Source organism: Hydra vulgaris, chromosome 14 (genome assembly GCF_038396675.1).
Source record: "Hydra vulgaris chromosome 14, alternate assembly HydraT2T_AEP".
NCBI classification, from domain to species: domain Eukaryota; kingdom Metazoa; phylum Cnidaria; class Hydrozoa; order Anthoathecata; family Hydridae; genus Hydra; species Hydra vulgaris.
Genome location: NC_088933.1, coordinates 38660001 through 38677455, shown reverse-complemented (window position 1 = coordinate 38677455; position 17455 = coordinate 38660001). Strand labels below are relative to the sequence as shown.

Below are 17455 nucleotides of genomic sequence, written 5' to 3'. Positions count from 1 at the left end.
AATGTGCGGCCGTGGCGCAGTGATTAGAGCGCTTGCTTTATACGCAGGAGATCCAGCTTCGAAACGAGCTCTGGACATATTTTCGCGTAACAGTAATGAAGGAGGCGTAAACTTCCAAGTTAGATGCACTTCCGCGGTGCTCTGTGACAAGACGGTATGGACTTCATGGAGCACCTAAAATAAAAAAATAAAAAAATAATAAATTATACAAATAAATAACAAACAAAAACATCTTAAATACAAAACAATTCGGCTTTCAAAAGCAACATGCAACCGAACATGCAATCGTAGATCTCGTTCTAGGAATCTTTATAGATTTATCGATAGCATTCGATACAGTTGATTATGCTATCTTGCTCAAAAAATTGGAAAAATATGGCGTAAAAAATGTTGCATTACTCTAATTTAAAAACTTTTTGCTAAACAGACAGCAATGTGTTAATACTGATGAAAATATCTGTTCAAAAATGCTTAAGATTGAATGTGGCGCTCCCCAAAGTTCCATTCTAACTCTTTTATTGTTCTTAATATACATTAATGATCTTCCGAAAGTCTTAAACAAACTTGATGTCATAATGTTTGCAGATGATACTAATTTATTTTATTCATCTCAGTCAATTAAAAACTTAATAACTGGCTAAAATCTAATAAATTATCTTTAATTACAGAAAAAACCAATTACATCTTATTCCATCCCAACCAAAAAAGAAAAAAAATAGCAAATATATTACCATTGCTAAAAATAGAAAACGAAAATATTGAAAGAACCTCAACAACTAAATTTCTAGGTTTACTAATTGACGAAAATATTTCATGGAAAGCACACATTGACTATTTAAATACTAAAATAATCAAAAACATTGGCGTGCTATACAAAGCTAGACCAATGTTATCCCAAAGAAAATTTAAAACATCTTTATTTCTCATTTATACAGACCTATTATACATATGGTAATATAGCACGGGCAAGTACCAATAAATCCAATTTGAAATCACTTTGTCGACTTCAAAAACATGCCGTAACAATTGTCTATAAAAAAGATAAATTCACTCATGCTGAACCTTTGTTAAAACTCCTTAATGCACTAAACGTCTATAGAATAAACATTTATCAAAACTAATTGCTTATGCTGAAATATAAACTCGAGCTTTTCCCATCACATTTCTCAAATGATTTTTTTAAAAGCAATATAATTAGATATGACACTCGAGAAGTAGGAAAGTTTAATATACCGTTTAGAAAAACAAAACTATCACGTTTCACAATTTCATATCGCGGTCCTTGTCTCTATAATAAACTAATATCCAGAAATGCCATAATTACAAAATTAGATAACCTAAATTGTTTGAAAATCTTATTAAAAAAATTCGTTTTAGATATAAACAATTATATGAACTTACACTAAACTAATACTGAAACTAGAGCCAGAATTAACGTTAAAACGAAAATCCCAAAAAACTTCAATAACAAATACCAATATAAAAAATATATAAATCAAAAATAATTTTATTTATGCCTAATCATATACTTATGTGTACAAAATCTAGCATTTGTCAATTATTTATTATCTTACATTTTATTATATGTGTATCCAATATAAAATGAACTACCATTATACTTTGTGAAACTAGAAACGTTCTTTTAATATTAATGACATCCTGCAGTTATATTTTTTGTATTCTATAAAATTATGAGATTTTAATTTTTTTTCTCTTACCATTATATATTTTATAAACGTAAATTTGTATCAGTTATATAGAATCACAACATTGTAAAGATAAAAGAACAAAAAAAAAAAATAAATAAATAACTTCGTTAAATTATTGAAACATATTTTACGCTATATTATATTGTAATATATTTAATAATATTTATATAAATACAAATATAAAAAGGCTTGCAATATTGTTTTTCTTAACTTGTTTTATTTTATTAACATTTAGAATTAATTAAATTAAGTAAAAAACAGATAACACATAAATTGCTAACTTCCAGATATGGAGCTCCAAACATATTTTATGTTTCTTTATGTCAAACAAAGGTTCTTTGCAAAAAATTGCGATAATTGAAACAAAATTGGAAACAAAACCGTGAGAGCATTTTTTTTTAAAGACATTTGACAATTCGTTTCTTTATAAGCACCAATGAGTTTTGTAACTCCATCTTTTTATGCATGGGACTTGTTAATGTAATCTAGAAACCGCCAGCACTCTAAACCTGATATATTTCTTTCCCTTCTATGATATTTGAGCTTAGTATATCAATTTTACTAAAAAAATGGCTATATTTTATTTTTCAAATATTGGTCAAAATGTAAAAAATCATATAAAAATATTAGAGCATCAAGACAATTTTTAAACATTTAAATTTCTTAGTTTATATAAGTTTATACATTTACATTTTTTAAACATTGTCTGTTTAATTGTCTCAATTACATTATTTAAATGTAAGAAAGGAGGCACCAATGAAGTTATTTCAAAAAAAAGTTTCAAAAAATCAGGAAGATTAGAAGTTGTTTTATAAAGCCATCAATTTTATGCAAATCTTCCACTCCATCCAGAGAAAAACAGCCCCAAATTATTACAAAGCCCCCACCATGCTTTATTGTTGGAACGAGACATTGACTTGACATTTTTTATAGCAGATCTTCTAACAAAAACTATTTTCTTATTTCCGATAACTTCATATTTTGATTCATCTGTCCAGAGTACTTGTTTCCAATCATTCATTGCTCAATTTTTGTGGAGTTTTGCTAATTGCAACCTCTTTTGTCAATTACTTTGCCGCAAATATGGTTTTCAGACAGCAACAGCACCATGCAAATTTGCTTCTTGTAAATTACTTTTGTAAATTATTGTTCTCGTTTAATTGTACTAACAGACAATATGTATGACGACCAGGCAAACAATATTGATAAGGAAGGAGGCGTGAACTTCTTAATTAAATGCTCTTAAGGTGCTCTGTGATAAAATTGTTAGGATTTCTTTAAGCACCTTAAATATCCTATCATAAACAAAATATCCTTTATTAAACCAAGTTTGAAGTGGAAAACTGGTAGGATAATTTTTTGCGGATCAACTAAAGAGACATACTGGACCCTGCATGTACCTGGGAAACATGTAAACCTTAGCAACCATTCACGTTTGCTTTAGTGTTTTTTTGTGGCACGACTGTCCCATAGGCAAATGAAACAACGATATTTTGTAAATCCTGCTAGCATACCCATTAACATACCTATAAATTTCAGATCTCCGCAGTGCCATCGATGACAGTCGTATTAGATTGTCTTAAGTAGTAAAACCATACTGTTATGTCTCTTTTGGATACACAGAATTGGCAATAGGGATGGATGGCTTGACATGTTTATTAGCTTATGTTTTTTAATATTATTATTGTATATAACTATACATAAAGTTTAAACTAAAAACTATTCAGAAAATCCACTTAAACTGGTATATATACAAAAGACTAATTGAAATATCATGACAATATTTTTACCCAGTCATATCAAAAACAAATAAATAAAAAGTCTTTTAATAATATAATTCAATTTTAACAAAAACTCCAAAAAATCACGTGCATCAATAAATCTAATTGCAGTTTTAAAATCAGCGTCAAAAGTTGTATCCAGGCTACCCAAAATTATCTCTGATGAAAATTCTTTGTCGACCTGTGTAATAAATTCACAAAAAGTAGAAATAGTAAAAATCCAAAAACAAATTCATAGGAAAATCCATAACCTATTGTTCCGAACTTTGAACAAGTTCAGATATGAGACTCTTGTTTTCTATTTTTTAGACATATTGCAGTTAATTTAGGTTGGTGGGTAATTTAGATTATTGTGTACAACGGTTTAGACCCGTATATTTTTAGTTTAAAAAATTTATTATCAACAATTTTTTTGATCATTGAGATGTCAAAAAGCTTTTGACATCTCAGTGATCAGGAGAGTATAAAATTTGTTACCAAGAATTCAACTGGCTAATTCAGTTATTGCATGAGTTAAATGATCTTTTTAAAAACAATAAATTTGGTGAACAATTTTTAAAACAAACCATTTGTATTGTCAAATTCTGCACTCCTATTTTTTTTTTGAAAACTAAAAGTTCAGCTCGAAGTTCATTTACAGGCTGTTCAGACGTATTCTTTACAGAATGTTTATTTCTCCAAAATTATATCTGCTGCTAAGTTTCTCCGTTTATAAAGAATTTATTAAAGTTTTCAGTAATTTCTTATCAAATATATAATTTCGTTCAAATTTGTTTTCAATCTAAAGTAAAGCATTAACGAAGTTTAGTCTGGTCAAAATAAACATTTCAGTTTATAATAATTCGTATAGAGCTGAAATTTGGTGCAGACAATGAGGACATTATTACAAATAAAATATTAAAAATTCCCACCGATCCTGCATCTGCAAAAAAAGTTCAAAGGTTGAAAATAATGGTTTTTTATATTATTCCGGTAAACGGTAAGTTTTATAAAAAAAAAAAAAGATCAAGCAAAAGTTTAAGATAATAATATCTGTAAAAATTGCCTTTTTACTTTTTTTTCTAAGAAACACGATTCCTAAGATATTGCAAATCTTAAACATGTATTATTCTATATACTATTATATATATTAGTAAGCTATATCTTCTTCGCTTTTTTCTTCTTCTTCACCTTCTTTCTCTCCTACTTCTTCTTATTCTTACTCTGGCTGGAAATGTGAAAGATATCAATTGGTGATAAACATCAGCTGTCTCAATAATTTTCTCAAAATCTTCATTTGTTAAGATTCAACATTGGAGAAAGATTGGCCTCGACAATTAGTACATACTTGTGAACACAATAACCTGACTTTTTTGCAGCTACATTTTGCACTACATAACATTATCATTAATATCAAGATCTATTTGTAATATTTGATCTTCTTGTGTAAATGAAATTTTCGGGGTATGAATTTGAATGATACCCTTTATGTGAAACGTGTTATTACCGTTTAAAGTCTTCACATTCATATTAGCGTTGTCTGCAACATATTGAATGTGTCAGTTTCTTGATAAGATTAGTAAGAAAAGGTGGATGATGAAGAACTAATAATGCCTCATACATCACAGTGTCAATATAGGATGTGCATAAACCAAAAGGCAAAAAGATTTGTATAAAACATTTTAAACCAAACCGTCTATGAAAAAATAATAAGCAAAAACATTGTTTAAGACAAACTTAATTAGGTACAACGTTTTGAAATACTTTTAGCGTTTCAAACATTTTTTTAAAAAGAAAATTTAGTCGAAATAATCTTGCAAAAGAATATTTGTTAATTATTTTTCAAAACAGGGTTCATAACAATGGCTTTAAAAAAAAAATTATATTAAAAAAAATCAATAAATAGAAAATATAAATTAATTAATACTCTTAAATTACTCTAAATTAATACTCTTAAATTTTTTTTAAGCATATCAAAAATATAAGAACCTAGTTACAATTAAATGTAATTTATTTTAGAACGGCTAAACAAAAAATAAAACTACCAAAAACATAGCAATATTTTGTTGTTCTAATCCAAGGTCAGAGAAAAGCTGCAGAAACTCTTTTTTTTGTAGATATTGTAATGCAAAGCGACAAAGGTTTTTATCCGTTTCCCTTGAATAACTTTTTTTGCAAATGTGGAATCGGTGGGGACTTTTTATATTTTATTTTTAATAATGTCTCCAACGTCTGTACAAATTTTCAGCTTTTTATCAGACGGAAAAAAACACACAAAAAAAAACAGTTCTATTTGTGTTTATAAGACATATAAAACAATATCAAAAAACATAAAAAATGAATAACGATAAAGTAATTTCAATGGGAATGCTTAGAGAACTCATGTCATTACAAAGAGATACAATTTTCAAATGTTTTAAGGAAAGTTTGCTCAATGTTCTTGAAAAAGTTAATAACTTAGCCAAAGACATTGAAGAAATAAAACGTGGGCTTACTTTTGTTGGTGATCAAATGGAAACGAAAGTGTGCAAGGTTGATAGTAAAATGGCAGAAATTAAAGAAACTATTGTGGGTATTAAATTATTCCACCGAAAATTAAGCAGCGATTTAAATGAAAATAAAATAAAAACAGCCGATCTTGAGGATCAAAACCTACGTAACAATTTAAGAATTGTCGGAATCAAATAAGCAAATAACGAAGCGTATAATGATGTTTTAAAAAAAGTAAGTTTACTATTTAAAGAAGACCTTGAAATTGCGGATCTATTATTGAAAGAGCACATCGTGTCGGTAAATTTAGTGGTAAGCCTAGAACTATTGTCTGCAAAAGATTAAACTGGTAGGACAAGGAAAACATATTATCTGACGCTCGTAAACTCAAGGGAAAGAATATATTAATTAACAAAGACTATAGCGATGAAACAATGCGAATTCGTAAAGAACTTTTTGTCGATACTAAAATACATCGTGGTAACAGAAAATACGCAAAAGTCATCTATAATCAATTAGTGGTATAAGAAATGAAAAATGAGAACGAGGGTGTTGAAAGCAAGTAATTTATTTATTTACGTTTTATCAAGTACTAAATTTAGATTTTTGTTATATATTAACAATAAATATATCTAAAACAATGCATAACAATAATGGAATTTAACAAAATTAATTTCCCCTATTTTTGAAATTTTGAAATATAACAAAAATGATAATAATTTTTTTGACTGAAATAGATATTAACTGCTTAAATAATGAATATTATAAACCAAAAGAATTTAAGAGAGAAAAACTTAACAAAGATTTAAACATTTTAAGTACGGTCAATGAACAAAAATTTTGAATCATTTAAACATTTTTATTATTCTTATGTTATATTTGTTATAACTATCTTTTTGACGTAATATGTATATCAGACACTTGAGAGGATGAAAATTCGCCTATGTCCGAAAATTCCATATACAATTTAGTTTCATATAAAATGATAAGCCAACAGCTGGTAAACAGCAAGAGAAGTGGAATTGCAGTATATATTTTTGATAAATTTGAATTAAAAAAACAACAACACATTTTCAAAAACAAATAAAGATATTGAAACTTTGTGCATTGAAGTGTTAAATACTTCTGTTAAACCGTTTTTAATCTCCTCATTATACCGACCACATGTGGTAAACAAGTTAACTTCCTTAATATCTTAAGAAATTTTATGTCTCAAACGAGTAAACAAAACAAGTATGTTTTCTCTGCGGGAGATACAAATATGGCATTATGTTATGAGAAGTTTGCAAACATAAAAACTTTTTCAATTTACTATTTGAATTTAATACAAAACCCACCATATTTAAACCCACACGCATATAAATATTAACATTACTAACCAATCATCTTCTGTGATTGACAATAATTTAACAAACAGTTCCCTAAATACTAAATTTGAATCAGGCCTCTTTATTGCAGACTTTTCTAATCGTTTTCCGGTTTTCCATATATCCCGCGAAGTATTATCTAATATTGACAATAAAAAATGCTTTGTGACTTTCAGAAATCTTTCTATAAAAAACCTAAATAATTTTAAAAACAAACTGCAAATAGAACGATGTGATAACGTTTATTCATCAACAAATCCTAATATTGCGTCTGATAATTTCTCAAGTACATTTCAAAATATCTTTGATAATAAATGTCCAAATAATAACAACAGAAATAAGAGCAAAGGATATAAGAATCCATGGATAACAATAACTTTAATTAAAGCTTCAAAAAGAAAACAAAATCTTTACGTAAAATTTTTTAAATCAAAAAAGAAAGATGATGAAAAAATCTACAAAAATTATAAAAAGTTTTTTCAATATAGCATAAAAGAAGCAAAAATAAGATATTTTTCTAATCAGTTTGATAAGCATAAATTCGACATAAAGAGGTGGGGTGTTTTAAACGAATTAACAGGAAGAGAAAAAAAGAAGTACACTTGCTTACCACAAAACTAATTTGCGATAAGAAAATTATAGCAAGCAAAACAAATGTATGTCTAGAACTTAACAAATTTTTTGTTAATGTAGGCCCCTCTCTTGCTTCTAACATGGCACAGTGGACCGGATGCATATTTTGAAACCCTATACAGGCTCAGAATAGCCAGAAAAATGAGCAATCTGATTCGCTGATTTTGAAAGAGAGGCAAGTGCGATTTTGTTGAAAAATATAATGAAAATCAAAACAAACAGATTTTTGAAATAAATTTCAAAGTAAAGATATACTAAGTTTATCAATACAAGTCATGTGTTACTATCAACACAGGAAATTCATTTTATTTTAGTACTCTTCAGAGTATTTAAAATGTATTAAAATCTATTTGTACAAGAGAATTTTCACTCGTAAAAATTTCAATAAAGTTTATCTTGGTGATGAAGATTTTATCTATTGTTTAATTTTAAGAAACGAAAAAAAAAAAATGTGTTGAAGTAAATTTGAAAAAATATACAAATGTGTTTCTCATAAAATATGCTCTTGGCCTTAAAGCATTCTCAAATACATAGTTTATATAAGTATGTTCTACGAGACTAATAGTGAAGCACTTTTGCATACAAAGTTTATATGCAGTTTTATGTGACTACTGGTGAAGAACTTTATTTATAAACTGATTTCCATGTTTATTATAAAGAGTTGAAAATTAGAGTTTTTTAAAAAAGAAAATTTGTACTAATTGCAAAACTAGTTTACATGTTCCATGTCAATATATGAGCTCTGAGGAGATTTTGTTTTCATGCTTTGTTTCAACCATAGTTTGGAGGAGGCTGATATATTTTTTTATTAAGTAACTTTAATAAAACATTGTGTTAAACCATTAAAAACTTTTTTAAAATTTATAAAAATTTTGGCAGGCTGCATTAAGTTATAAAATATTTGAAAATTTAACAAAAGAAGTGATATTTATGTTTGTCTACAGAACAGTAATTTTTGTACAGTTACATATAAACACTGACATTAAAAGCAAGAAAAAGTATTGAAGTCAAATAAGTTAACCAAATAAAAGTGGATTATGGCATAAATAAAAGTGGATTATGGCAAATGATTGGCATTTTTTGTATTGCAGTAATTGAAAAAAAAAATGATTTAAAAAACTAAACTAAGTGGTTAAAATCAATCGTTTTAATGAAAAAAGAGTAATAAAAAAAAGAAAAGAAAATTATCAAAAAAAGAACAAAATAAGTTGTCATGCTATGAATATTTTTGCTATTATAAAATGTGTTTTGTATGTGTAAACTCTTGAAATATTTCACTTGAATTTGCATGTGTGCAATTTTGCAAGATTTCTAAATGTGTTTCTTATCAAATATAATGTCCGTGTTCTATAAAGCATGCTCAATACAAAGTTTATATGCAATTGCATCTTTATACCAACTTGTTAATTATAAACAGTTTAACATTAAAAAATTTTGGAAAAAGAAAATTTTTACAGATGTTTTGCCAAACTAGCTTACATGCTCCATATAAATCTACGAACCCTGAAGAAGTTACTATTCAACCTAAATTTTAAAAAGGCTGATAAGGCGTACATCAATATTTTTCTTTAAATATTATATAGGATGAAAATTGGATATTAATCTATTGGAAATAATTTGAATAATAAATTGGATAATAATCTATTGGAAAATTTAACAAAAAAAGTGATATTTGTTTTTTCACTGAACATTAAAACTTTACTGAGTATTAAACTCAAAAAATTTAACCAAATAAAGGTGAATTATGGCAATTTTTGTAATAAAAATAACTTCATCAAAATTAGCTTTTACATTTGAAGAAGCAAGTTTTCAAAAAAGTTGTTAATATTACATCAAAATAAAACATAACGCATCTCTGTTTTTATATTAATAAACAAGAGATATTCACTGAAATTTGAAAAAAGAACACTTGTTTTTATTGGTTATATTAAAAATTATATAATAAAACTATAAATAAAATTTGTAAATATGGAGTACATTTTATTTAAGATTTTTTTTCTAAATTTTTTAGAGCAGACATATTTTCTTTTTCTTCAAGAGTATATAATGTAAAATAAATTATTAGCATTATAAATATGTAAAATTTATCAAAGTTTGCTGCTTTATTTAATATTATTTACCATCAGTTGCTATTAAAGGATACACATTTTATATTAATTATAGAATACAATAATGAGTATTTTGTCCAGGTTAAAAGTTATATATCAACAAAAATGTATTGAGTTTTGAAATTGAAATTAACAACAACATGAACTTGCATGTTTGCAATCTTTCTTGTTTCTACCTTTTTACACTTAGTTTTTCATAAAGGTGTGGTAAGTTGAGAGTTATTGCTTTTCGGTAATCAGTTTCCTATATCAAAACACACTTGTGGACATCAGGTTATAGATTTTTTCTAATAGCTTACAGTGCTTTGTGATCTTTTATTACTATACATTACCAAAGGATATCTAAATTTGCTCTTGCTTACAATTGCTTTTAATTTAAGAGTGTTGCAAATCATCTGGGCTAGCTATAACAACCAATAAGCAAAATCCTCAAATTTATTGTATATAATTTATATATGGGAGTAATAAGTGTAAAGTTCTAAAAAGAAATTAGGCTATTGTTTCAAAATACTTTTCTTGCTAAATGATTGGATAAATGGGAACTTAATTTGAAAAAAATTATACCAAGTTAATTATAGTCTATTGATATTAGTAGATAAAATTTAAAGCTGTTTAAAAAAATCTATTGTATGAGAATCACAGCATAGTCAAGTTTCACCATCTGGTTTATAGTTTGTTACAATGGTTGTCTTTTTTATATCTTAGAATTATAAAAACAATTAAAAAAACAAACTTATTTTTTGAAATCTTTATTTTTAAGAAAAAATTCTGAAAATTACGGATGTTTTGAGTTGTGAGGGTTTGTATAAGTATTTATACTATATTGCACAAAATTGGATAGAAAAATCATAATTTTTTTTGCTATTATTATTTGGTTTTTTATGAAATTACTCAAATTCACTTTTATTATTCCATATGTTTTTTGACATTTTTTGACATTTGTTTTGATTTAAACATACGCGCAAAATGCCTCTCTTTCAAAATCAGCGAATCAGATTGCGCATATCTCTGCCTACTCTGAGTCTGTATAGGGTTTCAAAATATGCGGACCGGATATTAGACATATGGTGGACAAAATTATTTTGATCTTTTTTTTTTTTTACTAAAACCCCTTTATCACGTTCATTCAAACTTTACTAAAAAGCGCCAAGTTATTATACGCAAGCGCGTTGGCATAAAGCAAGTTGAATAATTTTCAAAATGGCTGTGGACCTTCGAAACCGAATTAACTTTTCTTAGCAACTAATTTATTTGTATAAATTGTTTTTGTTTCTTTGTTGTAATACAATTTTTGGGAAAAATACTTATAGTAGTACCGTTTTTTATATAGAATCAACGAAAATTGATATGCATATGTATAATTTTACGATTAAAACTAAGTTACTTTTATAGGTATCATACTGTTGTTTGTTTATACATTTTAAATTGATGTTTTTCAAAATTTGAGCGTTAAAATTAGACAGAAATTTTGTAAGAAGTTTTATGAATCTTTTATCTTTTTGATGCTTTTTATTCATCTCAGGTTACAATTTTTGTTGTTGCTGAAAATTAACATTTTCACAGGTCAACAATAAGAAGTTTTACAAAAAGTTATGATCTTTCGAGTTATTATTAGTTTGTAATAAATTAAAATTTTTACCTGTGATATAATTTTTTTTCTTTATTGAGCTAATATATTTTATTTAAATTTTATTTTTTGATTAGCATTCTAATATTTTTGTATTTAAGACCCACCTTATAGTCAGTAAAAATGAGTTTAATAAGTACATTAAATACACGTCTACTGACTTCTTTTATAAAAGAAGTCAGTAGACATGTATTTAATGTACCCTGTTAAATTGTATATAAAAAAAATACCCTCTCCAAAATCTTATTCTTAGACAGTCATGGTTAGGGTTAAGAATAGTGCTTTGGCTTGCATATAACTCATTTTTTACTGACTATAAGGGGGGTGTTAAATACAATTTTTTTACTTATACAATAAATTTATTGTATGCACTTATAACTTTGTTATAGTGAATTATTTTTTACTTAATTTTACAATTTTAAATTTTGATTTAATTCATGTATTGAATTCTAATTAGTATTTTGATATTATTTTAATACTGTGTTGAAATATTTTATTTATAAATTTACTTATTTTAGATGGATTTGCATATCAAGAATTTAAATCTCCTTTGCAGAGTTTGTGGTTGTTTTGTTTTTTAAAAAAAAATACCTTATTGGAGCCATCCAAAAAAGTAAAATTGAAAATATTTTTCACATCAAACTAATAGATGTGGAAGGGGTTCACCCTTTAAACATTTGTCTACTTAACAATTAACATTGTAATCAAAAGAAAGTCATCAACCACTCTGCTTTTGTGTACACAATGGACACATCATTGTGATGACTGTTATACTTGTCATCCGGTAAAAAAACTGAGTCAAGGTCTCAATGCTTCAAAATCTCAAATAAGAGATAAAACAAAGTTTATTGGCCGTCCTAGAATAGGTGAAAGAGTTTGGACTTTTTCAATGTTTAGCATTTTAAAAGAAAATATTTTCACAATACACAATATGGAAATAGATAGTAGTGATTTGAAAAATGAATTCAATCCTTATTTGCAACTATGCATATGCAATTTGTGTGGTAAAATACCAAAGCAACCGGTGTCTTTAAAAAAATGTGAACACTTGTTTTGTTTTTTCTGTATAGTTGAAAATGTTAAAATAAAGTACATTAATGAATCTTTATGCCCACAATGTGATACATCTGTGTTGCCTGAAGACTTCGTGACCAGCAATAAAACAAATTCACTTATACAAATGTTGACTGTTCAATGTATTATATGTAAAACAAAATTCAATGTTGTAAAAGAATACGATGTGTATTTACATCATAAGCTCGCCTGCAATAAAAAATCTTTAACACAACCCGTCTCAATATTGTTGTCATCACCATTATCTTCATCAAGTTTGTCACCATCATCGTATACTTTTAACAATAGCATTTCAGAGATTTTTAATCTAACAGCTAGTAGTCATATCCCAAGAATAGTTGAAGATGCTACACTCCACATTCTTAAGCAAAAGATGAAACAAAGTGGTGGGAAATCAATTTCATTTAAAAGTGCAGGACCTAGAGTAAAATTTTTGATTTTAAAATTGATTTTTTTAAATAGTAAATTAAATATTTCATAATTGTTAAATAGTAAATTAAATAATTAATAATATTTAATAAAATATTTAACATTTAATAAATATTTTTCATAGATTTTTTTTTTTTTTAGCCGGTTTTGTTTTCATCTATTCCAAAGGCATATGTCACAAGCAATGAGGCATCAAATGCAACTGTACGAGAAAGAAATGCTATTGTCAAAAGAAATATAGAAGTTGTGTCTGGTCCATCTAATGACGCAGTTTGTAGCCAGTCCTCAAAGCTTCTGATTTCACTTCCATCAGAAACAAAAGAAAAAATATTGGCTAATTCTAATATTAAAGTCACAATTAGTGCAACTAAGATGGTAGCTATGAAAGCAGATCTCTGCATACCTTGGGAAAAGCTTAAAAATATATCTAGGTTCTTATTTTTTGCATGTTTTTAAGTTAGTTAAAAATGTTATTTATTTTTATAGAATATTGTGAATAATTTTTTACAGATGGCTGAAGAGTTTTGATATACAAACAGCATCACATGCTTCAGCTGTCATCAACAATTGTTGATATATCAGATCCATAATTTAGTTGTAGTGTGTTTTATCTGATACAAATTGATTGTGTTCAATAAAGTATTGAATAAATCTCAATTTTTTTTTTTTTAATTATTTTTTATGAACTGAAAATAATTTTTGATCAAATATAAATAATAATATTAAAATTATTTTCAATCAAATACAAATAGAAGTACGACAATATAGCATATTAACACTGATACATATTTGACCCCCAACATAATGATAAGTTAATGCAAAATGTGATGTAAAATACGTGAGGGTTTTGTATTAAGGTTGTTAAAATGTGTATATTCATCATCACTAGCCAATTTTTGTTAATATTAATGTATTATATATTGTTAATATATATATATTTTTTATAACTTTTCTATAATTGTAAAAGTCTTCATTATCACGAGTTTTTCCCTGAGAAAGAGATACAGATTAAAATAGGAGGAGATTATGGCGGAGGAAGTTTTAAAATGACTTACCAAGTAGCAAATACCATAAACCCAAACAGCAAAGATAACACTATTGTTTTTAGTATTTTTGAGGCAAAGGATTATCAAATCAATATTAAAGTTGCCATTTCATGATTTGAAAAAGAAATAGAAGATCTACAAAAAATAAAGTATAAGTAAGTTTTCTTAAAATGCGATTTGCGATAAAGTATAATAAAATCTTTTTTTTTTCCCTTTGTTTTGCATCGCCTTCATAACTAGGTATCTTTTGGGCTATGTTTAGTAAAACTAGTGAAGGCATTTTTACAAAGCAACTCAGAGATTAAAAAAAAAAGACTTTAACAAGCTGATTATCTTTATTTACACCTTTTTTTTAGATCTTTATTTATTTTGTTGATTATTTTTATTTAGATTATCTTTATAAGGTGAATAGTAGTTAAAATATATTGATAATGTTTATATTGTTCATTTGATAATCTTTATACACTTCTATAGAGTATAGATTTATTACAATCATTTGCGAATAACACGTTTAGTTTTATTTATAGGGATAGAAATATTAGAGTATTCATTTTTGGTGATTATAAGTTTCTTTGTGCACTTTATGGTATTTCAGGAGCTTCAGGTATTTTTATTTAAAATTTTTAATTAATAGGTTTTTCTTTTATCAGGAAAATCAGAGAGATAACTGAATCACAAAACCAATTATCAATAATCTTACCTAAAAATTCAAAATGATGGCCCTGTTTAATAATATAAAATAATGTAATTTAATTTTTACTTATCAATATATTGTTTATTTTATTCTTGAGGGAGGCATTGTTGTCTTTTCTGTTATGCGACAGCAAACGATATGAAATGTATTGACCCTGAGATGAAATATCGCACATTGGAAGATTTATGTTTAGATCATAAAAGGTTTATGAAAAATGGAGGACTAAAGAGTATTGCAAAAAATTTCAATAATGTGATAATCAAACCAATTTTAAAAATACCACTAGACCAAGTGATTTTTGATTATTTTTTTTACTTTGACAGTGAAAAATCACTATGAGCATGATATTCAAAAATAATATCAAAGTACTATACTTTATATAAATTATTTTTAATTTTTTAGGTGTCTTTACCTAGTCTACACATGGCTCTTGGTATTTATTTAAATTTTTTTAACATGTTTGAAGAAGAAGTTCATCAATTGGACATAATGATGGCTGCTGAACCTCTAAAAAGCAGCATAAAATGCTCAGAAGAGTATGACGTTTTTATAAATAAACAAAAGCAGTTGTGGAATCTTCAAATAGACATTCTTAATATTGATGATCAAATTCAAGTGGTTAATGATGTCATTTTATTAGCTGCAGTTAGCAATTCAGATGATGTAGACGATGTTCAATCTCTTTACTTAAAAGAAATTGACTTACTTAACAATGAAAAAGAAAAAAAGGTAATTTTTGGATTGAGAGTTTATTAGTTATAATTTCTTAATAGTGAAGTTTGTATTCTTAAAACTGTACATTTTTCAAAAAAAGAAACCATATATTATAAATTTCACTTGTTAAATTTTAACAGAAGTTATATCCAATGGATAAAATAAAAACATTCAGTGTAATCAGGGCTTTAAAAGTCGTAAAATTCAAATTCTCATGCCCTATTTTATTAAGCACTCAAGTAAGTTCAAACTTGAAATGCTAATGTTAGCTATGGGAATACTTAGTTTGCTGTTATATGTGAACCTCAATTGTTAATAACAGTGACGTGGTGAGGGGAGCAAAAGTGGCTTTAGCCCCAGACGTAAGAGGTTTTGAGCGATCACAAAAAATAAGCAGCAAAAAATCTATTTTAATTTAAAAAGGTATAATTTCTATAAAAATTTTTAAAAACCTTTTTTAAAAATTTTTAGCGCAAGGGTTAAAAGTCATTTTTAACCCTTGCGCTAAAACCTTCGCATCATTTTTAACAATGCGCTAAAACCTAAAGTCATTCTATTTTTGATATGCATAGTGTTTTACGAGTTTCTTTTTAGACAAATCTATGTAATACTCTTGAAGAATATTTTTTAAAGAAGGGTCAGGGACCTTGCACACAAATGATCGAGGCAATATTACAACAGCTAAATGTTCAACGTCAAGCATATCATGGAAAAAGTTTTATTGGAAATCATGTGCATAAAATGTTAAATGTAATATTTTACTTTTTAAGTTTTTGTTACTTTTTAACTTTTATTTAATAAATTTTATTATAAACAGGGTAAAACTTTGTATTAACTATAATTTTTTGTTAATAATAAATAAGTATTAACTATTAAAATATATTTCTATTTAGAAACCTTCAATACTTCGGTTATGCAACTCTATTCCTAAGTTTGTTTATGACAATGGGTATTCAGGGACAAAAATACATACAAAGTCAATTGAAGTTAGCAAACAATACAAGCAGCTCTTTGATAAATTTGCTCAATGTTATTACATATTTTCATCCAAAAATACTATTTCAGCAGAAAAATTAAGTATTTTAAGTAAGTTTTATTATTTTTATAATGTAAAATATGCTTTAGTGCTATTCCTGATTTTTTTTATAACTTATATTACATTAATATTTAAATTGTTCAGAAAAGAAGATAAACGAATTAATGCAATTTTATCGGAAAAATTGGCCCGAGGCCTCAGTTTCGCCAAAGTTGCATATGCTGGAACATCATGCTATTCCGTTTTTAGAAAAATGGAGAGCGGGATTTGGATTTTATGGCGAACAAGGCGGCGAGTCAATACACATGGAGTTCAATAAACTGAAAAATATATATCAATCAATTCCTTGTCCAACGATCCAATTAAAAAGTATTCTTAAATCCCATTACCAAAAAACAAACCCGGAAAACATCCAGCTTAAACCATGTGTAAAAAAAAGAAAATTTATTTTAAAAAATTCTTAAATACCTAACATTTGACTCCGCTGAGAAAGTCTCCAAAGAAGAGCAATTAAAAACGGCTATTTTCATAGCCACAAACATATTAAAAGCATTACTAAGTATAAAATAAGTTTTAGGCTCTGGGGTGTAAATAAATATCACCCTAATTGTATTTTTTTTTTTTAACGCACTTATGGGCCACGGCGTTCGTTTTTAGTGGAGAGCGGTTGGTTTATTTTTTGAATAATTAAAAGTTTTAAAAAAATTTAAATATTATCAGACTACTCCTGAGAACATGCGACTCAGACCGTGTATAAATAAACAAAAA

The 17455-nt window shown here is 26.7% G+C and overlaps 1 protein-coding gene across 1 annotated transcript in view; it reads left to right on the top strand.

Moving 5' to 3' along the window:
* The first annotated feature begins 12215 nt into the window (after nucleotides 1-12215).
* Nucleotides 12216-17455, top strand: part of LOC136090754 (uncharacterized) — a 5464-nt gene continuing 224 nt past the window's right edge. Inside the window, exons 1-9 of the mRNA XM_065817639.1 lie at nucleotides 12216-13192; nucleotides 13339-13628; nucleotides 13708-14398; nucleotides 14771-14847; nucleotides 15035-15228; nucleotides 15340-15666; nucleotides 16246-16401; nucleotides 16545-16737; nucleotides 16832-17455. The exon at nucleotides 16832-17455 is cut by the window's right edge and continues 224 nt beyond it. Coding sequence (XP_065673711.1) covers nucleotides 15076-15228; nucleotides 15340-15666; nucleotides 16246-16401; nucleotides 16545-16737; nucleotides 16832-17151 — 1149 coding nt within the window. The 5' untranslated portion in view covers nucleotides 12216-13192; nucleotides 13339-13628; nucleotides 13708-14398; nucleotides 14771-14847; nucleotides 15035-15075 and the 3' untranslated portion in view covers nucleotides 17152-17455. The remainder of the gene's footprint in view (nucleotides 13193-13338; nucleotides 13629-13707; nucleotides 14399-14770; nucleotides 14848-15034; nucleotides 15229-15339; nucleotides 15667-16245; nucleotides 16402-16544; nucleotides 16738-16831) is intronic.